The following is a 19300-nucleotide window of genomic DNA, read 5'->3' as shown; positions in this document are numbered from 1 at the left end:
AATAAATAATCATAGCTTATTCTGTGTGCATGCTGCCTTTGACCAAACTTTCACTCTAGCTCTAGTGACCCATCAGAGGGTACCACACACACACACACACACACACACACACACACACACACACACACACACACACACACACACACACACACACACACACACACACACACACACACACACACACACACACACACACACACACACACACACACACACACACACACGTAGGTGCGCACGCACAACATGTCCCCTGTCTCCTCACCATGCCTGCGGCTTCCTCTTCAGTATGCCCTGCCGTCTCCACTGTGAGTGTGGGCTCAGGTGATAGGTCAGCTGGCGACACACCTTCTCCATGGCACCCAGAGAATCCTCCCCCTAACAGAGAGAGAGAAGGAAAGAAAGAACGTAAGAGGGAAAGAGAGAAAAACAGACAGCGTAGGTTAATATTGGCTGACAGGGGAGCAGAGAAGCTGAGTTGTAGCACACAAACACTTCTTCCTTCGTCTGTGATGACAGGAGAGGAGCTGAGGGACTGGGTTATATCTGGGTTAAATCTTTCATGCCGTCCCTAGGAGGGGTGCGTCACTTGAGTGGGTTGAGTCACTGATGTGATCTTCCTGTCTGGGTTGGCGTCCCCCCTTGGGTTGTGCCGTGGCGGAGACCTGGAATGATGACTCCTTGCAGTCCCAAGTCCACCTGGTCGTGCTGCTGCTCCAGTTTCAACTGTTCTGCCTGCGGTTATGGAATCCTGACCTGTTCACCGGACGTGCTACCTGTCCCAGACCTATTATTTGACCATGCTGGTCATTTATGAACATTTGAACATCTTGGCCATGTTCTGTTATAATCTCCACCCGGCATAGCCAAAAGAGGACTGGGCCACCCCCCATAGCCTGGTTCCTCTCTAGGTTTCTTCCTAGGTTTTGGCCTTTCTAGGGAGTTTTTCCTAGCCAACGTGCTTCAACACCTGCATTGCTTGCTGTTTGGGGTTTTAGGCTGGGTTTTTGTAGAGCACTTAGATATCAGCTGATGTAAGAAGGGCTTTATAAATACATTTGATTTGATTTATAGCTCAGGCCCTGGGTTATACCATGTTCTCTCTCTCTCCCTCCCTCCCTCCCTCCCTCCCTCCCTCCCTCCCTCCCTCCCTCCCTCCCTCCCTCCCTCCCTCCCTCCCTCCCTCCCTCCCTCCCTCCAGAAGCACTACGTATCGACGCCAGGTTTTCACAACAGCTACACAGGTAAACACAACCCACAGAGACATATAACACATTTTACGGGGAACATAGAATGCTCTTTACATGGCCGCCAGAGGAAGAAAGTGAAGGGTGGCACGGGTATGCAAAGATATTATACAGGTCATTATTGTCTGTGAGGTCATATCGACGCGCTATTGGTTAATCTCTGCTATTCTGCGCCTAGGTCATCGTCCCAGAAGGCCAGTACGTGCTGTTGGTGGTAAGATCCCTAGGAATGAAAACGAAGCCATTATATGAGGCCACTTAGGTTTCTTATTCAGGGAGAGATTGGTAAGAGGTTCAAGGGTCTGCCCTGTTGCTGCTTTGTTCCCAGCGTGTGTGTGTGTGTGTGTTTCTATGTGTGTGTGTGTGTTTATTGTTTCCAGCTCCCTGCCTGTGTCCTCTGGAGGTAAGACATATTACATTATTAATGTCTCCACTTCCTCCTCCACTAGTTCAGCGAGCCCTACTGACGTGGTAACTATACCAAGCATGTGTACCGCCAAATACGCATCTTGTGGATTATATGATTGTGTGTGGATGCCTGTAGTACAGTAACACAGGATTTTATAGCTCTTGCAATTTCCTTTGAGCAGATGTGGTCCGACAAGTGCTAGCTGTAACAATATGGTTACACATATTGATCAAATATGAGATATTTACAGTCATTCGTTAGTAGCCGTTCGAAGTATCTATCTCAATTTGGCTGTGTGATAAACCTGTTTATGGTGTCTCTCTGTCTGAACAGTAGTCTGTGGGAGAAGGGGAACAGGAGGTATCGACCAGTCTGTTACTGATCATCAATACTCTGCACTAACTCACCATGTCCCAAATGGCAACCTATTCCCTACATAGTGCACTCCTTTTGACCTGGGCCTATAGGGATCTGGTCAAAAGTAGTGCACTACTTAGGGAACCGGGTGCCATTTGGGATGTGGCCTCTCCCCACTGATCTGATACAGGCAGCAGCAGGCTAGCAGCATATGCTGGGCTACCGAGGGATTCCTCTCCATGCTGTGTCCACTGGCCTAGATATGTCTACAGCAACCAGCAGACTGTCTCAGACCGGCACACAGACAGGACAGGCAGATAGACATGTACAGGATGACACTGTACTGTAGAACAACACTGGTTGTTCTGGTAGTAGGGAAGGGAGAGGCTATGCTTTTCCTCAGAGACATCTACATTTACATTACATTTAAGTCATTTATATGGGGCTCTGGTTGTCCTTCAGTCATGTTGCTATCAGCCAGCTGTATAGCACTCTATCAAAATGAAACGTCACACACACACACACACACACACACACACACACACACACACACACACACACACACACACACACACACACACACACACACACACACACACACACACACACACACACACACACACACACACACACACACACACACACCTTGGGATGCAATCTGCACTGTAAACCTCTCTCCCGGTTCTGTTCTATTTGACTACCTGACCTTCACAATAAACATGACAAGGATAGATAATGAATTCAATACCTACCGACTCCCCACTGTCTCCTCTCCTAAGACCCAATCAAAACCATCTCAAAGGAAGTGCAGTACGGTCAGTATGCATTCCCCTGTGTGGTATGGCTGGCTGTGTGAGTGTATATATATAGCTGTGTGTGTGTGTGCGTGAGTGTTACTGTGACACAGGGCAGAGCTGCTCTGCTCTCTGTCCCTGCAGACAGGCTGCAGTCCCTTACTGACAGAGGCATCAGAAACTCAGCACCTCACCGTTGGGCCTCACAGCACTCTCCACTCCTCTCCTCTCCCCTCTCCACTCCTCTCCTCTCTACACTCCTCTCCTCTCTACACTCCTCTCCTCTCCTCTCTACACTCCTCTCCTCTCTACACTCCTCTCCTCTCTACACTCCTCTCCTCTCTACACTCCTCCTCTCTACACTCCTCTCCTCTCTACACTCCTCCTCTCTACACTCCTCTCCTCTCTCCTCTCTCCACTCCTCTCCTCTCTCCACTCCTCTCCTCTCCTCTCCTCTCCTCTCTCCACTCCTCTCCTCTCCTCTCCTCTCCTCTCCTCTCCTCTCCTCTCCTCTCCTCTCCTCTCCTCTCCTCTCCTCTCCTCTCCTCTCTACACTCCTCTCCTCTCTACACTCCTCTCCTCTCTACACTCCTCTCCTCTCTACACTCCTCTCCTCTCTACACTCCTCTCCTCTCCTCTCTACACTCCTCTCCTCTCTACACTCCTCCTCTCTACACTCCTCTCCTCTCTCCACTCCTCTCCTCTCTCCACTCCTCTCCTCTCTCCACTCCTCTCCTCTCTACACTCCTCTCCTCTCTCCTCTCTACACTCCTCTCCTCTCCTCTCCTCTCTACACTCCTCTCCTCTCTCCACTCCTCTCCTCTCTCCACTCCTCTCCTCTCTACACTCCTCTCCTCTCTACACTCCTCTCCTCTCTCCACTCCTCTCCTCACTCCTCTCCTCTCCTCTCCTCTCCTCTCCTCTCCTCTCCTCTCCTCTCCTCTCCTCTCCTCTCCTCTCCTCTCCTCCTCTCCTCTCCTCTCCTCTCCTCTCCTCTCCTCTCCTCTCTCCTCTCCTCTCCTCTCTCCACTCCTCTCCTCTCTACACTCCTCTCCTCTCTACACTCCTCTCCTCTCCTCTCTACACTCCTCTCCTCTCTACACTCCTCCTCTCTACACTCCTCTCCTCTCTCCTCTCCTCTCCTCTCTCCTCTCCTCTCCTCTCTCCACTCCTCTCCTCTCTCCACTCCTCTCCTCTCTCCACTCCTCTCCTCTCTCCACTCCTCTCCTCTCTCCACTCCTCTCCTCTCCTCTCTCCACTCCTCTCCTCTCTACACTACTCTCCTCTCTACACTCCTCTCCTCTCTACACTCCTCTCCTCTCTACACTCCTCTCCTCTCTCCACTCCTCTCCTCTCTCCACTCCTCTCCTCTCTACACTGTGGCAACTGAGCTGCCACCAACTCTGCTGGAGTATTGAAACACATCATCCTGAGATGTTTTGAAACATTACAGTACATTACATAGACCACTTCATCAAGTATTGTGCAACACCTTGCCAGGGACTGGGAGCACCAACAGAAAAGGTAGAAAACACTATTTTGGTGTTCCGTGTTTTGTGCAGAATTTTGGTGCCATTTCCTTACTCTAATGCTTCTCAACATCATTATGATGTTTTAAATCACATTTAATGGAGAAGGACATATTTTTTCTGGAGTGTTTTAATGTTTAATATCGTTTTATATATTTGATCATTTTCCATTAACATACCTTTCGGCAGGCATTGTCAAGCACAGTATTCAAACCACCAGCAGTAACTGGAGGTTGAACTGCAAGAACTGAGGATTTTGCACTTGCCTCTTCCATTGACAATCTTGAATGTGGGACTGGGTGCTGTCCTCACTGAACCTCAGTTTGCCTGACAACTTTGATAGCTCTGATCCATTACACCTCATGGCACAACAAGCTTAATACGAATATAGAAATATACTTACAACATTGTGTAAAAGAATCATAAAGTCCTCCAAAAAATTGGGGGCCACAATCCTCTAAAGACAGAGTGATGTGGCAAGATAGGAAATGCATGTTTTCCAGGGACTTCAATCACTCCCTTGTCTCTCTCTTTTGTTATCCTCATGAAATATACTTACATTTTGAGAAACATATAATTTTGTTCAAATTAAATTAACAAATCATTGAAACGACTTGCACACATAAAAAACGTTTTTTTTAAAAGAAGATATTTGGGGGTATTTTGACACTTTATTGAGACAGCTCTGTTTTAAAACCCATTCAGTGTATCAGAACATTTCCATTGGGTTTACATTCAAACACCCTCCAAACACCAGATCTCAGCTTAGGTGCACTACTTTTCATGGTTTCATTATACAATCATGGCGTTTTGAGACTTTCTACTTTTACAGTGAACACTAAGACACACTCTCTCTCCCTCTTCTCCCTCCCTCCCCCCACACCACAGGATTGATCTCTCAGCTACTCTCCCTCTTCTCCCCCCCTCCCCCCACACCACCCCTCCACAGGATTGATCTCTCAGCTACTCTCCCTCCTTTTCCTCCCCCACCTTCTGGATTGATCTCTCAGCTTTTCTCCCTCCTTTTTCCTCCTTCTGTGCTTTCTTCTTTTCCTCTCTCTCTCCCTCTCTCTCTCTCTCTCTCTCTCTCTCTCTCTCTCTCTCTCTCTCTCTCCTCTCCCTCTCTCTCTCTCTCTCTCTCTCTCCCACTACACCAACACATACATCTGTTTCTCTCATCTGTACCCAGAAACAAAATGGTCTCTTTGTAGTGCAGGTGGACTACTAGTTTCCCCGTGGTGTTACGCGTCGTCATGGTGTTATCAATAACAACCTCCCATCGCTCATCCTTACTGTTCACCACAAAGCCTAACTGTGTTTTCTTGCATGAACCACTCAGCACAAGCAGTTCCCTCACAGTACAAACACAGTTCTTTGAATTGAATTGAATTTGGTCAATTGTTACAGGGCTGAAAACGGCAGCAGTCTGGGAAAGAAGAAGAGAAGTTGACAATAGACACCTGGGTTCACAATCTGCCAAGCTATTATTTATTTTTTAAGGTTTGGGTTCAAATTGTGGCCAAGCAGAGCAGCAAGAGGAGGAATGTGGGCTGAATCAGTCTTTCAGACACATTTTCTACAACTTTCAAGTTTTATTATCAAGCGCACAATTACAGTGAAAGGACTTTCTTCCAAGCTGTTTCTCAACAATGCAGTAATCAATATCAGTAGTACTATATAGAAAAATAAAGACCACCGGTTACGACACAAATAGAGATGTTTACCGTCTGTGTGTGTGTGGTAATATTATGCTGGACTCGCTCCATTGTGAGCAGCAGCACTGAAGCTTGGAAGGCTGCCAGTATTTTCAGTGTGTGACTCATACAGGAGAACAAGGCACCGCTGGTCTGTCTGTCTTTCGTTTTCCCCGCTGTCTGTCTGTCTGTCCTTCCATCGTTCCCCCGCTGTCTGTCTGTCTGTGTGTCCGTCGTTCCCCCCGCTGTCTGTCTGTCTGCCGTTCCCCCTGCTGTCTGTCTGTCTGCCGTTCCCCCTGCTGTCTGTCTGTCTGCCGTTCCCCCTGCTGTCTGTCTGTCTGTCTGTCTGTCTGTCTGTCTGTCTGTCTGTCTGTCTGTCTGTCTGTCTGTCTGTCTGTCTGTCTGTCTGCCTGCCTGTATGTCTGCCGTTCCCCCTGCTGTCTGTCTGTCTGCCGTTCCCCCTGCTGTCTGTCTGTCTGTCTGTCGTTCCCCCCGCTGTCTGTCTGTCTGTCTGTCTGTCTGTCTGTCTGTCTGTCTGTCTGTCTGTCTGCCGTTCCCCCTGCTGTCTGTCTGTCTGCCGTTCCCCCTGCTGTCTGTCTGTCTGTCTGCCTGCCTGTATGTCTGCCGTTCCCCCTGCTGTCTGTCTGTCTGCCGTTCCCCCTGCTGTCTGTCTGTCTGTCGTTCCCCCCGCTGTCTGTCTGTCTGTCTGCCGTTCCCCCTGCTGTCTGTCTGTCTGCCGTTCCCCTGCTGTCTGTCTGTCTGCCGTTCCCCCTGCTGTCTGTCTGTCTGCCGTTCCCCCGTCTGTCTGTCTGTCTGTCTGTCTGCCGTTCCCCCGCTGTCTGTCTGTCTGTCTGCCGTTCCCCCGCTGTCTGTCTGTCTGTCTGCCGTTCCCCCGCTGTCTGTCTGTCTGTCCGCCGTTCCCCCGCTGTCTGTCTGTCTGCCGTTCCCCCCGCTGTCTGTCTGTCTGCCGTTCCCCCTGCTGTCTGTCTGTCTGTCCGTCGTTCCCCCGCTGTCTGTCTGCCGTTCCCCCTGCTGTCTGTCTGCCGTTCCCCCTGCTGTCTGTCTGTCTGTCTGTCTGTCTGTCTGTCTGTCTGTCTGTCTGTCTGTCTGTCTGTCTGTCTGTCTGTCTGTCTGTCTGTCTGTCTGTCTGTCTGTCTGCCGTTCCCCCTGCTGTCTGTCTGTCCGTCGTTCCCCCGCTGTCTGTCTGTCTGTCTGCCGTTCCCCCGCTGTCTGTCTGTCTGTCTGCCGTTCCCCCTGCTGTCTGTCTGTCTGCCGTTCCCCCGCTGTCTGTCTGTCTGTCTGCCGTTCCCCCCGCTGTCTGTCTGTCTGTCTGTCTGCCGTTCCCCCCGCTGTCTGTCTGTCTGTCTGCCGTTCCCCTGCTGTCTGTCTGTCTGTCCGTCGTTCCCCCGCTGTCTGTCTGTCTGTCTGCCGTTCCCCCCGCTGTCTGTCTGTCTGTCTGTCTGCCGTTCCCCCTGCTGTCTGTCTGTCTGTCGTTCCCCCGCTGTCTGTCTGCCGTTCCCCCTGCTGTCTGTCTGTCTGTCTGTCTGTCTGTCTGTCTGTCTGTCTGTCTGTCTGTCTGTCTGTCTGTCTGTCTGCCGTTCCCCCTGCTGTCTGTCTGTCCGTCGTTCCCCCGCTGTCTGTCTGTCTGTCTGTCTGTCTGTCTGTCTGTCTGTCTGTCTGTCTGTCTGTCTGTCTGCCCCCCCTGCTGTCTGTCTGTCTGCCGTTCCCCCGCTGTCTGTCTGTCTGTCTGTCTGTCCGTCGTTCCCCCGCTGTCTGTCTGTCGTTCCCCCTGCTGTCTGTCTGCCGTTCCCCCTGCTGTCTGTCTGCCGTTCCCCCTGCTGTCTGTCTGTCTGCCGTTCCCCCTGCTGTCTGTCTGCCGTTCCCCCCGCTGTCTGTCTGTCGCTCCCCCTGCTGTCTGTCTGTCTGCCGCTCCCCCGCTGTCTGTCTGCCGTTCCCCCCGCTGTCTGTCTGTCGTTCCCCCTGCTGTCTGTCTGTCCGTCGTTCCCCCTGCTGTCTGTCCGTCATTCCCCCCGCTGTCTGTCTGTCGTTCCCCCTGCTGTCTGTCTGTCCATCGTTCCCCCTGCTGTCTGTCTGTCCGTCGTTCCCCCGCTGTTTGTCTGTTGTTCCCCCGCTGTCTGTCTGTCTGTCTGCCGTTCCCCTGCTGTCTGTCTGTCTGTCCGTCGTTCCCCCGCTGTCTGTCTGTCTGTCTGTCTGTCTGCCGTTCCCCCGCTGTCTGTCTGCCGTTCCCCCTGCTGTCTGTCTGTCTGTCTGTCTGCCGTTCCCCTGCTGTCTGTCTGTCCGTCGTTCCCCCGCTGTCTGTCTGTCTGTCTGCCGTTCCCCCTGCTGTCTGTCTGTCTGCCGTTCCCCCTGCTGTCTGTCTGTCTGCCGTTCCCCCTGCTGTCTGTCTGTCTGCCGTTCCCCCGCTGTCTGTCTGTCTGTCTGTCTGTCTGTCTGTCTGTCTGTCTGTCTGTCCGTCGTTCCCCCGCTGTCTGTCTGTCGTTCCCCCTGCTGTCTGTCTGCCGTTCCCCCCGCTGTCTGTCTGTCGTTCCCCCTGCTGTCTGTCTGTCTGCCGTTCCCCCTGCTGTCTGTCTGTCTGCCGTGCTCCCCCGCTGTCTGTCTGTCGCTCCCCCTGCTGTCTGTCTGTCTGCCGCTCCCCCGCTGTCTGTCTGCCGTTCCCCCGCTGTCTGTCTGTCGTTCCCCTGCTGTCTGTCTGTCCGTCGTTCCCCCCGCTGTCTGTCTGTCGTTCCCCCTGCTGTCTGTCTGTCCATCGTTCCCCCTGCTGTCTGTCTGTCCGTCGTTCCCCCGCTGTCTGTCTGTCTGTCTGTCTGTCTGTCTGTCTGTCTGTCGTTCCCCCTGCTGTCTGTCTGTCTGTCATTCCCCCTGCTGTCTGTCTGTCTGTCGTTCCCCCTGCTGTCTGTCTGTCTGTCGTTCCCCCTGCTGTCTGTCTGTCTGTCTGTCTGTCTGTCTGTCTGTCGTTCCCCCCGCTGTCTGTCTGCCGTTCCCCCTGCTGTCTGTCTGTCTGTCTGTCTGTCTGTCTGTCTGTCTGTCTGTCTGTCTGTCTGCCGTTCCCCCTGCTGTCTGTCTGTCCATCGTTCCCCCGCTGTCTGTCTGTCTGTCTGTCTGTCTGTCTGTCTGTCTGTCTGTCTGTCTGCCGTTCCCCCTGCTGTCTGTCTGCCGTTCCCCCGCTGTCTGTCTGTCTGTCTGTCTGTCCGTCGTTCCCCCGCTGTCTGTCTGTCGTTCCCCCTGCTGTCTGTCTGCCGTTCCCCCTGCTGTCTGTCGTTCCCCCTGCTGTCTGTCTGTCTGCCGTTCCCCCTGCTGTCTGTCTGTCTGCCGTTCCCCCGCTGTCTGTCTGCCGTTCCCCCGCTGTCTGTCTGTTGCTCCCCCTGCTGTCTGTCTGTCTGCCGCTCCCCCCGCTGTCTGTCTGCCGTTCCCCCGCTGTCTGTCTGTCGATCCCCCTGCTGTCTGTCTGTCCGTCGTTCCCCCCGCTGTCTGTCTGTCGTTCCCCCTGCTGTCTGTCTGTCCGTCGTTCCCCCTGCTTTCTGTCCGTCGTTCCCCCGCTGTTTGTCTGTTGTTCCCCCTGCTGTCTGTCTGTCTGTCTGTCTGTCTGTCTGTCTGTCTGTCTGTCTGTCTGTCGTTCCCCCTGCTGTCTGTCTGTCCGTCGTTCCCCCTGCTGTCTGTCTGTCCGTCGTTCCCCCTGCTGTCTGTCTGTCTGTCGATCCCCCGCTGTCTGTCTGTCCGTCGTTCCCCCTGCTGTCTGTCTGTCCGTCGTTCCCCCTGCTGTCTGTCTGTCCGTCGTTCCCCCTGCTGTCTGTCTGTCTGCCGTTCCCCCGCTGTCTGTCTGTCGATCCCCCTGCTGTCTGTCTGTCTGTCGATCCCCCGCTGTCTGTCTGTCCGTCGTTCCCCCGCTGTCTGTCTGTTGTTCCCCCTGCTGTCTGTCTGTCCGTCGTTCCCCCTGCTGTCTGTCCGTCGTTCCCCCCGCTGTTTGTCTGTTGTTCCCCCTGCTGTCTGTCTGTCTGTCTGTCTGTCTGTCTGTCTGTCTGTCTGTCTGTCTGTCTGTCTGTCTGTCTGTCTGTCTGTCTGTCTGTCTGTCTGTCTGTCTGTCGTTCCCCCTGCTGTCTGTCTGTCCGTCGTTCCCCCTGCTGTCTGTCTGTCCGTCGTTCCCCCTGCTGTCTGTCTGTCTGCCGTTCCCCCTGCTGTCTGTCTCTCTGCCTGCCTGCCTGTCTGTCTGTCGTTCCCCCTGCTGTCTGTCTGTCTGCCGTTCCCCCTGCTGTCTGTCTGTCTGTCTGTCTGTCTGTCTGTCTGTCTGTCTGTCTGTCTGTCTGTCTGTCTGTCTGCCTGCCTGCCTGCCTGTATGTCTGCCGTTCCCCCTGCTGTCTGTCTGTCTCTCTGCCTGCCTGCCTGTCTGCCGTTCCCCCTGCTGTCTGTCTGCCTGCCTGTCTGTCTGTCTGTCGTTCCTCCCACCGTCTTTCCCTCCATCTCTCTCTATCACTCCCTGCAAGACATGCGTCTCTCCTTCCATAATGACGAGTGAAATCTGTCTCTCTTTCCTAGTTGCCACATCCATCTCTCCACTGCTAACTCCTTTCATCATCTCGCTCAGTGAGCAAGACCGAAGCATGATTGTTAGAAAAAGCTTAGGATTAGGCATGGGTGTAATCAAAAGGTGTAATCCTTCTTTATCCATCATAACTATCTCAATATAATAATATATAGATTCAACTAAAACAGATTGAAATCCTTATGGGAGGTTGTTTTTCAACGGTAGGTTATTTGAATCCTTCTGGGCGTTTGTGTTGTTATTAATCACATACAGTATGTGGGTAAATGCAGAGATGGTATGTTATTCATGCCATGTGGAGTTTTGAGTCGGTCTAATTCAATCTCTGACACTGAGGAACAGGTGGATGAGAGAGAGAGAGAGAGAGAGAGAGAGAGAGAGAGAGAGAGAGAGAGAGAGAGAGAGAGAGAGAGAGAGAGACCCTCCTCACATCCCTACGGGCATTCATGTGAGTGCATTTAGATTTCAGTCACAGCATCTCACCAGCTGATCATCAATACACTGTACTCGGTGGCGACCCGTCAGTCAGGGCTGGTGGGGCAGAGCCCCACCTGTTTTGAGGCTCACATTTTTTGCAAAAAAAGGGGGTAGCCTGTTTTTCATGTTATTTTGGCATTAATACGTGTCACATATCAGGTTGCAAACAATGTAAGAAAAATAATAATAATTGAGTGTAATAAAGTCTCCATACAAACATGGTCTCTTTTGCTTTCTTGAGAAAGGCAGCTCCAAAATGCAACCAAGCTCAGTGCTTTCTGTGGTGGTGGGGCAGCCAGTGGAACATACGGAGCGTAGGGGTTGGTAATGGCTCCAGGTCATTGGCCACAGATAAAACAACGTCAAATCACATTATATCTACAGTAACTTTGATTGGACTGATCATGTCAACATCACAATTTAAAAAATCTTAGCTAGCAGTCATTGTCATGAATCAAGTCGACAATCTACTGGCAAATCCTTTTTAATCCTTGTCATTATGGAGAGAAATATTGAAGAGAAATTATAGATAAAATGTATCGGTGCTCATCAGCCATTGGACATAAACATTATAGGACAAGTTGGAAATCACAAATGTAACAATGAGTGGTTTGGAAGGAATCAGTGGCTAACTGCAAGCATTGCAACGCAATCATTAGCCTGCTATTCAGTGGAATGGGTGTGTGGTCCAAGTCTGGGTTTAAGGTTCTCTTTTCCAAGCTTAAAATGATAAAACATTCAACATTTGGCCATACTGTCAATCCAGCATGACTTCTGCCTCGCTCAAAACAACTGGAAACTCAGAACTGGGAAATCTGACTTGAGTTCAAGATAACTGGGAACTCTGGGAAAAAAACACTACACACAACCACCAGAAGATCAATGACATCATCGTGATTCAACCTCGTTTTTTATACGAGTTCCCAGTTGTCTTGAAAGCACCATAAATACAGAAAAATAAATCAAAGGGAATATGTACGCTCACCACGCTGCACCTTGGTCCAGTTCCCTCAACGGCCGTGACAACAAACACAACAAGGTGAGTCCAAAAATGAATTGTATGCTTCTGCATAAATGATTTAATATGTACCGTGCCTTCGGAAGGCATTCAGACCCCTTCACTTTATGTTTACGTTACAGCCTTCTAAAAATGTATTCAATTGTTTTTACCTCATCAACCAACATACAATACCTCATAATGACAAAGCAAAAAGAGGTTTTTAGTAATTAATGCTAATTTATAAAAAATGTTGAAGCTGAAATATCACATTTACATACGTATTCAGACCCTTTACTCAGTACTTTGTTGAAGCACCTTTGGCAGCGACTACAGCATCGAGTCTTCTTGGGTATGATGTTACAAGCTTGGCATACCTGTATTTGGGGAATATCTCCCATTCTTCTGTGCACTTCCTCTCAAGCTCTGTCAGGTTGGATGTGGTGCGTTGCTGCACAGTTATTTTCAGGTCTCTCCTGAGATGTTCGATCGGGTTCAAGTCCGGGCTCTGGCTGGGCCATTCAAAGACTTGTCCCGAAGCCACGCCTGCGTTGTCTTGGCTGTGTGCTTAGGGGCGTGGTCCTGTTGGAAGGGGAACCTTCGCCCCGGTCTGAGGCCCTGAGCGCTCTGGAGCAGGTTTTCATCAAGGATCTCTCTGTACTTTGCTCCGTTCATCTTTGCCTCGATCCTGACTAGTCTCCCAGTCCCTGTCGCTGAAAAACATCCCCACAGCATGATGCTGCAAACACCATGCTTCACCGTAGGCATGGTGCCAGGTTTCCTCCATACGTGACGCTTGGCATTCAGGACAAAGAGTTCCATCTTAGTTTCATCAGACCAGAGAATCTAGTTTCTCATGGTCTGAGAATCCTTTAGGTGCCTTTTGGCAAACTCCAAACGGGCTGGCATGTGCCTTTTACTGAGGAGTGGCTTCCGTCTGGCCACTCTACCATAAAGGCCTGATTGGTGGAGTGCGGCAGAGATGGCTGTCCTTCTGGAAGGTTCTCCCAACTCAACAGAGGAACACTAGAGAGTGACCAGAGTGACCATCAGGTTTTTTGTCACCTCCCTGACCAAGGCCCTTCTCCTCCGATTGCTCATGGTTCCAAACATCTTCCATTTAAGAATGATGGAGGCCACTGTGTTCTTGGTACCCTTCCCCAGATCTGTGACTCGACACAATCCTGTCTCTGAGCTCTACGGACATTTCCTTCGACCCCATGGCTTGGTTTTTGCTCTGACATGTACTGTCAATTGTAGGACTTTATATAGACGGGTGTGTGTCTTTCCAAATCATGTCCAATCAATTGAATTTACCACACGTGGACTCCAATCAAGTTGTGAAAACATCTCAAGGATGATCAATGGAAACAGGATGCACCAGAGCTCAATTTCGAGTCTCATAGCAAAGGGTCTGAATACTTATGTAAATCAGCTATTTCTGTTTTAATTTGCAAAAACATAGGATTTTTTATTTTATTTAATCCATTTTAGAATAAGGCTGTAACGTAACAAAATGTGGAAAAGGGGTCATGGGGTCTGAATAGTTTCCGAAGGCACTGTATACTGTAGCTAAGAAAGTAATACTAAGTGTATGTTGTATAGTAAGCTGTTAGTAGCCCATGTGCCTCACCCTAATAATTTGGTCTATTTTCAACTCTTAATCTCACCTACTGTTCTGACTTGGTGGTGCACATGTAGCCTATAACCTGTTTTAGCGAAATTTAATCATCGAATAACATGTGTATGTGTTCGTGACAGCTGGATGAGTCACAGGACATGAGGGATCCAATTCTCCCCGTGCCCGGCGAGCGAGCTTTAAGAACTCAAGCAGCTATGCAAATAGATAACCCCTCAATGGAAATGTATGTGCCATCTCTGTGTGTTATCTTCAGGACACAGCAGGTTTCGGTACCTGCAGTTACAGATTGGCCAAGAACCACGAAAAACAGCACCAGACCATTATTCCTACTCCACCAAACTTTAGAGATGGCACTATATACATTGGGGCAGGTGGCGTTCTCTTGGCATCTGCCAAACCCAGATTTCCACTGCTCCAGAGTCCAAAGGAGGTGAGCTTTACACTACTCCAGCCAACGCTTGGCATTGGTGATCTTAGGCTTGTGTGGGGCTGCTCGGCCATGGAAACCCATTTCACGAAGCTCCCAAATCCACTAATTTGAAGGGGTGTCCACATACACTATATATACAAAGTATCTCTCTCTCTCTCAGACACACACACACGAATATGATATACACACACCGAGATGCACACCATTACATACACAACCACACTTCGAGCACATTTATAACCTCATTTCCCGGCCAAAGACTGGAGGATAGGATCTGGTCTCATTGCACCAACACACTGAAGTAAATCAGGCAGAGAGGTAATATTGTGATGGGGCAGTGTATCTGTGAGTAGCATGTAATAATGGATCAATAATACATTGCGTCTACATGCGCTTTTTACTGGGTCTCAACGCACTTCACATGCGCGTGTGCGTATATATGTGTGTGTGCCCACGTACGTGTGTGTCCGCGTGTGCACATGTGTACTTGCACGTGTTGAGTTAACACGTTGATGTGCGCATGGAGTGTTTCGGTGTCCTACCGGGCCTGTCTTGGGGGGGCACTGGATGTATCTGGCCAGGCTGATGACGAGGTCGTGGGTGATGGGGTCCACCAGGTTCCTGAAGCTGGCGTAGCGGTACAGCACGTCATCCAGGGACGTGGACTCCATCCCCAAGTCCTACACAGAGAGAGAGAGAGAGAGAGATGTGGACTCCATCCCCAAGTCCTACACACACAGACAGAGAGAGAGACATGTGGACTCCATCCCCAAGTCCTACACAGAGAGAGAGAGAGAGAGAGAGAGAGAGAGAGAGAGAGAGAGAGAGAGAGAGAGAGAGAGAGAGAGAGAGAGAGAGAGAGAGAGAGAGAGAGAGAGAGAGAGAGAGAGAGATGACTCCATCCCCAAGTCCTACACACAGACAGAGAGAGACATGTGGACTTCCATCCCCAAGTCCTACACACACAGACAGAGAGAGAGGACATCCCCAAGTCCTACACAGAGAGAAGTCCTAGAGAGAGAGAGAGAGAGAGAGAGAGAGAGAGAGAGAGAGAGAGAGAGAGAGAGAGAGAGAGAGAGAGAGAGAGAGAGAGAGAGAGAGAGAGAGAGAGAGAGAGAGAGAGAGAGAGAGACGTGGACTCCATCCCCAAGTCCTACACAGAGAGAGAGAGAGAGAGAGATGTGGACTCCATCCCCAAGTCCTACACAGAGAGAGAGAGAGAGAGAGAGAGAGAGAGAGAGAGAGAGAGAGAGAGAGAGATGTGGACTCCATACCCAAGTCCTACACACACAGAGAGAGAGAGAGAGAGAGATGTGGACTCCATCCCCAAGTCCTACACACACACAGAGAGAGAGAGAGAGAGAGAGAGAGAGAGATGTAGACTCCATCCCCAAGTCCTACACACACACAGAGAGAGAGAGAGAGAGAGAGAGAGAGAGAGAGAGAGAGAGAGAGAGAGTAGACTCCATCCCCAAGTCCTACACACACAGAGAGAGAGAGAGAGAGAGAGAGAGAGAGAGAGAGAGAGAGAGAGAGAGATGTGGACTCCATCCCCAAGTCCTACACACACACAGAGAGAGAGAGAGAGATGTGGACTCCATCCCCAAGTCCTACACACACACAGAGAGAGAGAGAGATGTGGACTCCATCCCCAAGTCCTACACACAGAGAGAGAGAGAGATGTGGACTCCATCCCCAAGTCCTACACACAGAGAGAGATGTGGACTCCATCCCCAAGTCCTACACACACACACACACACACACACACACACACACACACACACACACACACACACACACACACACACACACACACACACACACACACACACACACACACACACACACACACACACACACACACAGAGAGACAGGAGAGATGTGGAACCGGGTTACATGATTAGAGCCAGCAGTTTTCACCAACCATGTGACCCGGACCAGGAAAAACTCCTGCTTCCTACTTATCGCCTATAACTCAGGCCCTGGGTTTTTCCTAGGTTATACCACGTTGTCAGGGCAAACTCTACATAATACACATAATTAATCTCCTGCATAATATATCAACATTGCATTAGTTTATGTGACAGTGACTGACGGACATACAGGACACAAGCACACATCCTTATTGACTTGTACTCAGAGGTGGGATGAGCAGAAGTGTCAACACTCACAAATGCACCACTGCTAAAGCAAACTTAACACTTAAATCTGCTGTTGACTCAAATACTAACAGCTAGTAGATTTCGGCACCTGGGAAGAGACTGTGCTTGCTGTATGTCAGAAGCCTGAAGCTTTTCCATCAGACACAGGAAGTCTTTGTCAACTCATGCAAAGACTTTGAATTTGCCTATAGGTTCCCTAACATGTGTGTGCGTCCGTGACAGCTGGATGAGTCACAGGACATGAGGGATCCAATTCTCCCCGTGCCCGGCGAGCGAGCTTTGAGAAATCAAGCCGCTATGCAAATAGACAACCCCTCAATGGAAATGTATCTGCCATCTCTGTGTGTTATCTTCAGGACACAGCAGTTCCAGATTGGTCACTAATTGGCGGGGGATAGGGGCGGTGGTTCGAGCCAAGGTAAAAACAACATAGTGAAGGCAGAATGACACTTTGAGGTGGAGAGAGAGAAAGGACAGGAAAAATAAACGACTTGAGGAGCAATATCCTCTAGTAAAAAAAAGGCCATGCATTTTTTTATGTCAGTAGTCTGTTATTAAAAATGAATGACTATGACAACTAAAGTCCCAAAATTATTTGAACTGTAAAGTGCTGGTGATGATGGCGGCGTGAGTGGGAGGGTTGTGAGGACAATAAATTGTCTTTCAATTTATCCGGGAGTATTCCTCCCACATAAATCAGCCACATTCAACATCAAAGCAGTGTGCTCCATGTTAAAAAGAAAAAAAACTGAATATGGACTCAGGAGGAGAAATTTAGACTTTTCCGGATACATTAGGTGTTAATAGAGCTGCCCCTTCATTCATCAATTCCCATTTAATGTGAATGTTCATGGTATCCGGGTAACAACGGGGTGCACCTGGTTGCCAGAGAACTGAGATGCTTCTCTCAGTCTGTCTGTCTTTTTCGAAGAACAGGCACTCTCTCTGTCTACCCCCCACATCCCTTTCTCTCATTCCGTCTTCTACCCCCAAATCTACTAGCAGGACAAACAGTATCAGAACTAAAAGTTTAGTTTCTAATCAACCTGTTGCTGTGTGGACTCGGGGCATGATTTGTATACTCAGAGATTTGTATAAACCTTTCTGACTTTTTCCACTGACACCTTGCAACATTGTTTCAATGTAGAAATTAGATCTCCAGCTGTCCCATAGTAATGAACATGTCGGAACGAGACAGAAAGGCAGAGAGCTTTTCTCAGCCATTCAAAGTCATGAATCAGCTGGCATCATTTTTATGGATATATATAGCAAGGAATGTCAATAGAATATAGGTCAAACTAAATGAAATGTAGCGAGATGCAGTCTTTCCAGCTTCCGTTTGAAGTGATTGTGTTAGCTATGTTGTTGGCTAGCTCCTCTGAACAACAGTGTCCTGATGAGTGAGCACATTTTCTATACCAGGCGAAATCGCACCTCATTTAGCTCCTTGTCATGGATGTATCCAATAAATGTCACTAGAAAACAGCTTAAACAAACGCAAATGCAGCTACTTTGCTGTTATTCTGTCTGCACTGTTTGACGTGACTGTAAGTTAGCCGTAGTTGGCTAGCTAGCATGCAAGGGATAAGAATGTTGCCAGCCAGTATGGCAGTAGACAACTTAGAACAAACGACCTGGTCGCATCCATAGATACAGAACAAAAATACTTAACGATAGGGTCACATCTCTGGCAACCGAACCAATAGAACGAACGACTAGCCGGCTTGGGTAGCAACCCTAGATTTATGTCGGGACTAGATCTCACGGAAGGATGAAACAGTATGAATAAATTCATAAAAAGTGTTTTTTTTAATTAAAAAAATATGTCAATCATTATTTGAATATGTTGGTAACCCGTTGTGTAAAAGTGATAATGCCCCTGAAGCCGGCGTTTGGAGGATATATTGGCACGGTTGGACTTCGTCTCGGGCCTAACAACACCCGTGCCAATATATCCTCCAAACTCCGGCTTCGAGGGAATTATCACCTAAGTGGTGCAGGTGTGTGTTGAAACTGAGGGCCAAACTCTTAGAAAAAAGGCGATATCTCGAACCTAAATAGGTTTTTTGGCTGTCCACTTAGGAGAACCCTCTGCACTCTGAGAAAAAAAAGGCACCCAAAAGAGTTCTATCGAGAACCAAAAAGGGGACAGCCGAGGAACCGTTTTGGAACAATTTTTTTCTGAGAGTGCAGAGCCAGAGCTAGAAGATTGATAATGACATGATAATACACTGTTTGTCCCTCCCTGGCCTCATCTCAGCTAAGCTCAGCCAGTGCCTAAACTTACAAAGTGTCTCAGAGTAGGAGTGCTGATCTAGAATCAGGTCCCCCCTGTCCATATAATCTAATTCAGTCTGGCCGAAAATACAAAACTGATTCTAGATCAGCACTCCTACTATGAGATGCTTTGTAAACAGAGGCTCTGATCTCAGAACAACAACCAACAGGGATTTTTCTAAACATTTAAGCAGGGAGTCATGCTGAGACCAGTCTCTTTCGCAGAACACACCAATAAACAACAATTACAATATACATATCTATATACACATCAATTACACTATACATATCTATAAACACATCAATTACACTATACATATCTATAAACACATCAATTACACTATACATATCTATAAACACATCAATTACACAATACATATCTATATACACATCAATTACACTATACATATCTATATACACATCAATTACACTATACATATCTATATACACATCAATTACACTATACATATCTATAAACACATCAATTACACTATACATATCTATAAACACATCAATTACACTATACATATCTATATACACATCAATTACACTATACATATCTATACACATCAATTACACTATACATATCTATATACACATCAATTACACTATACATATCTATATAATTACACATCAATTACACTATACATATCTATATACACATCAATTACACTATACATATCTATATACACATCAATTACACTATACATATCTATATACACATCAATTA

The 19300-nt window shown here is 48.8% G+C and overlaps 1 protein-coding gene across 1 annotated transcript in view; it reads right to left on the bottom strand.

Annotated features, from left to right (window-relative positions):
- Positions 1-19300, bottom strand: part of LOC124006244 (leucine-rich repeat-containing protein 75A-like) — a 46678-nt gene that overhangs the window by 14894 nt on the left and 12484 nt on the right. The window contains exons 2-3 of the mRNA XM_046316132.1: positions 14674-14811; positions 263-375 (exon numbers count right to left, since the gene is read on the bottom strand). Of these exons, the coding sequence (XP_046172088.1) occupies positions 263-375; positions 14674-14811 (251 nt within the window). The remainder of the gene's footprint in view (positions 1-262; positions 376-14673; positions 14812-19300) is intronic.

Source organism: Oncorhynchus gorbuscha, linkage group LG19 (genome assembly GCF_021184085.1).
Source record: "Oncorhynchus gorbuscha isolate QuinsamMale2020 ecotype Even-year linkage group LG19, OgorEven_v1.0, whole genome shotgun sequence".
In the NCBI taxonomy this organism is placed as follows: domain Eukaryota; kingdom Metazoa; phylum Chordata; class Actinopteri; order Salmoniformes; family Salmonidae; genus Oncorhynchus; species Oncorhynchus gorbuscha.
This window is presented reverse-complemented; position numbering and strand designations above follow the sequence as displayed.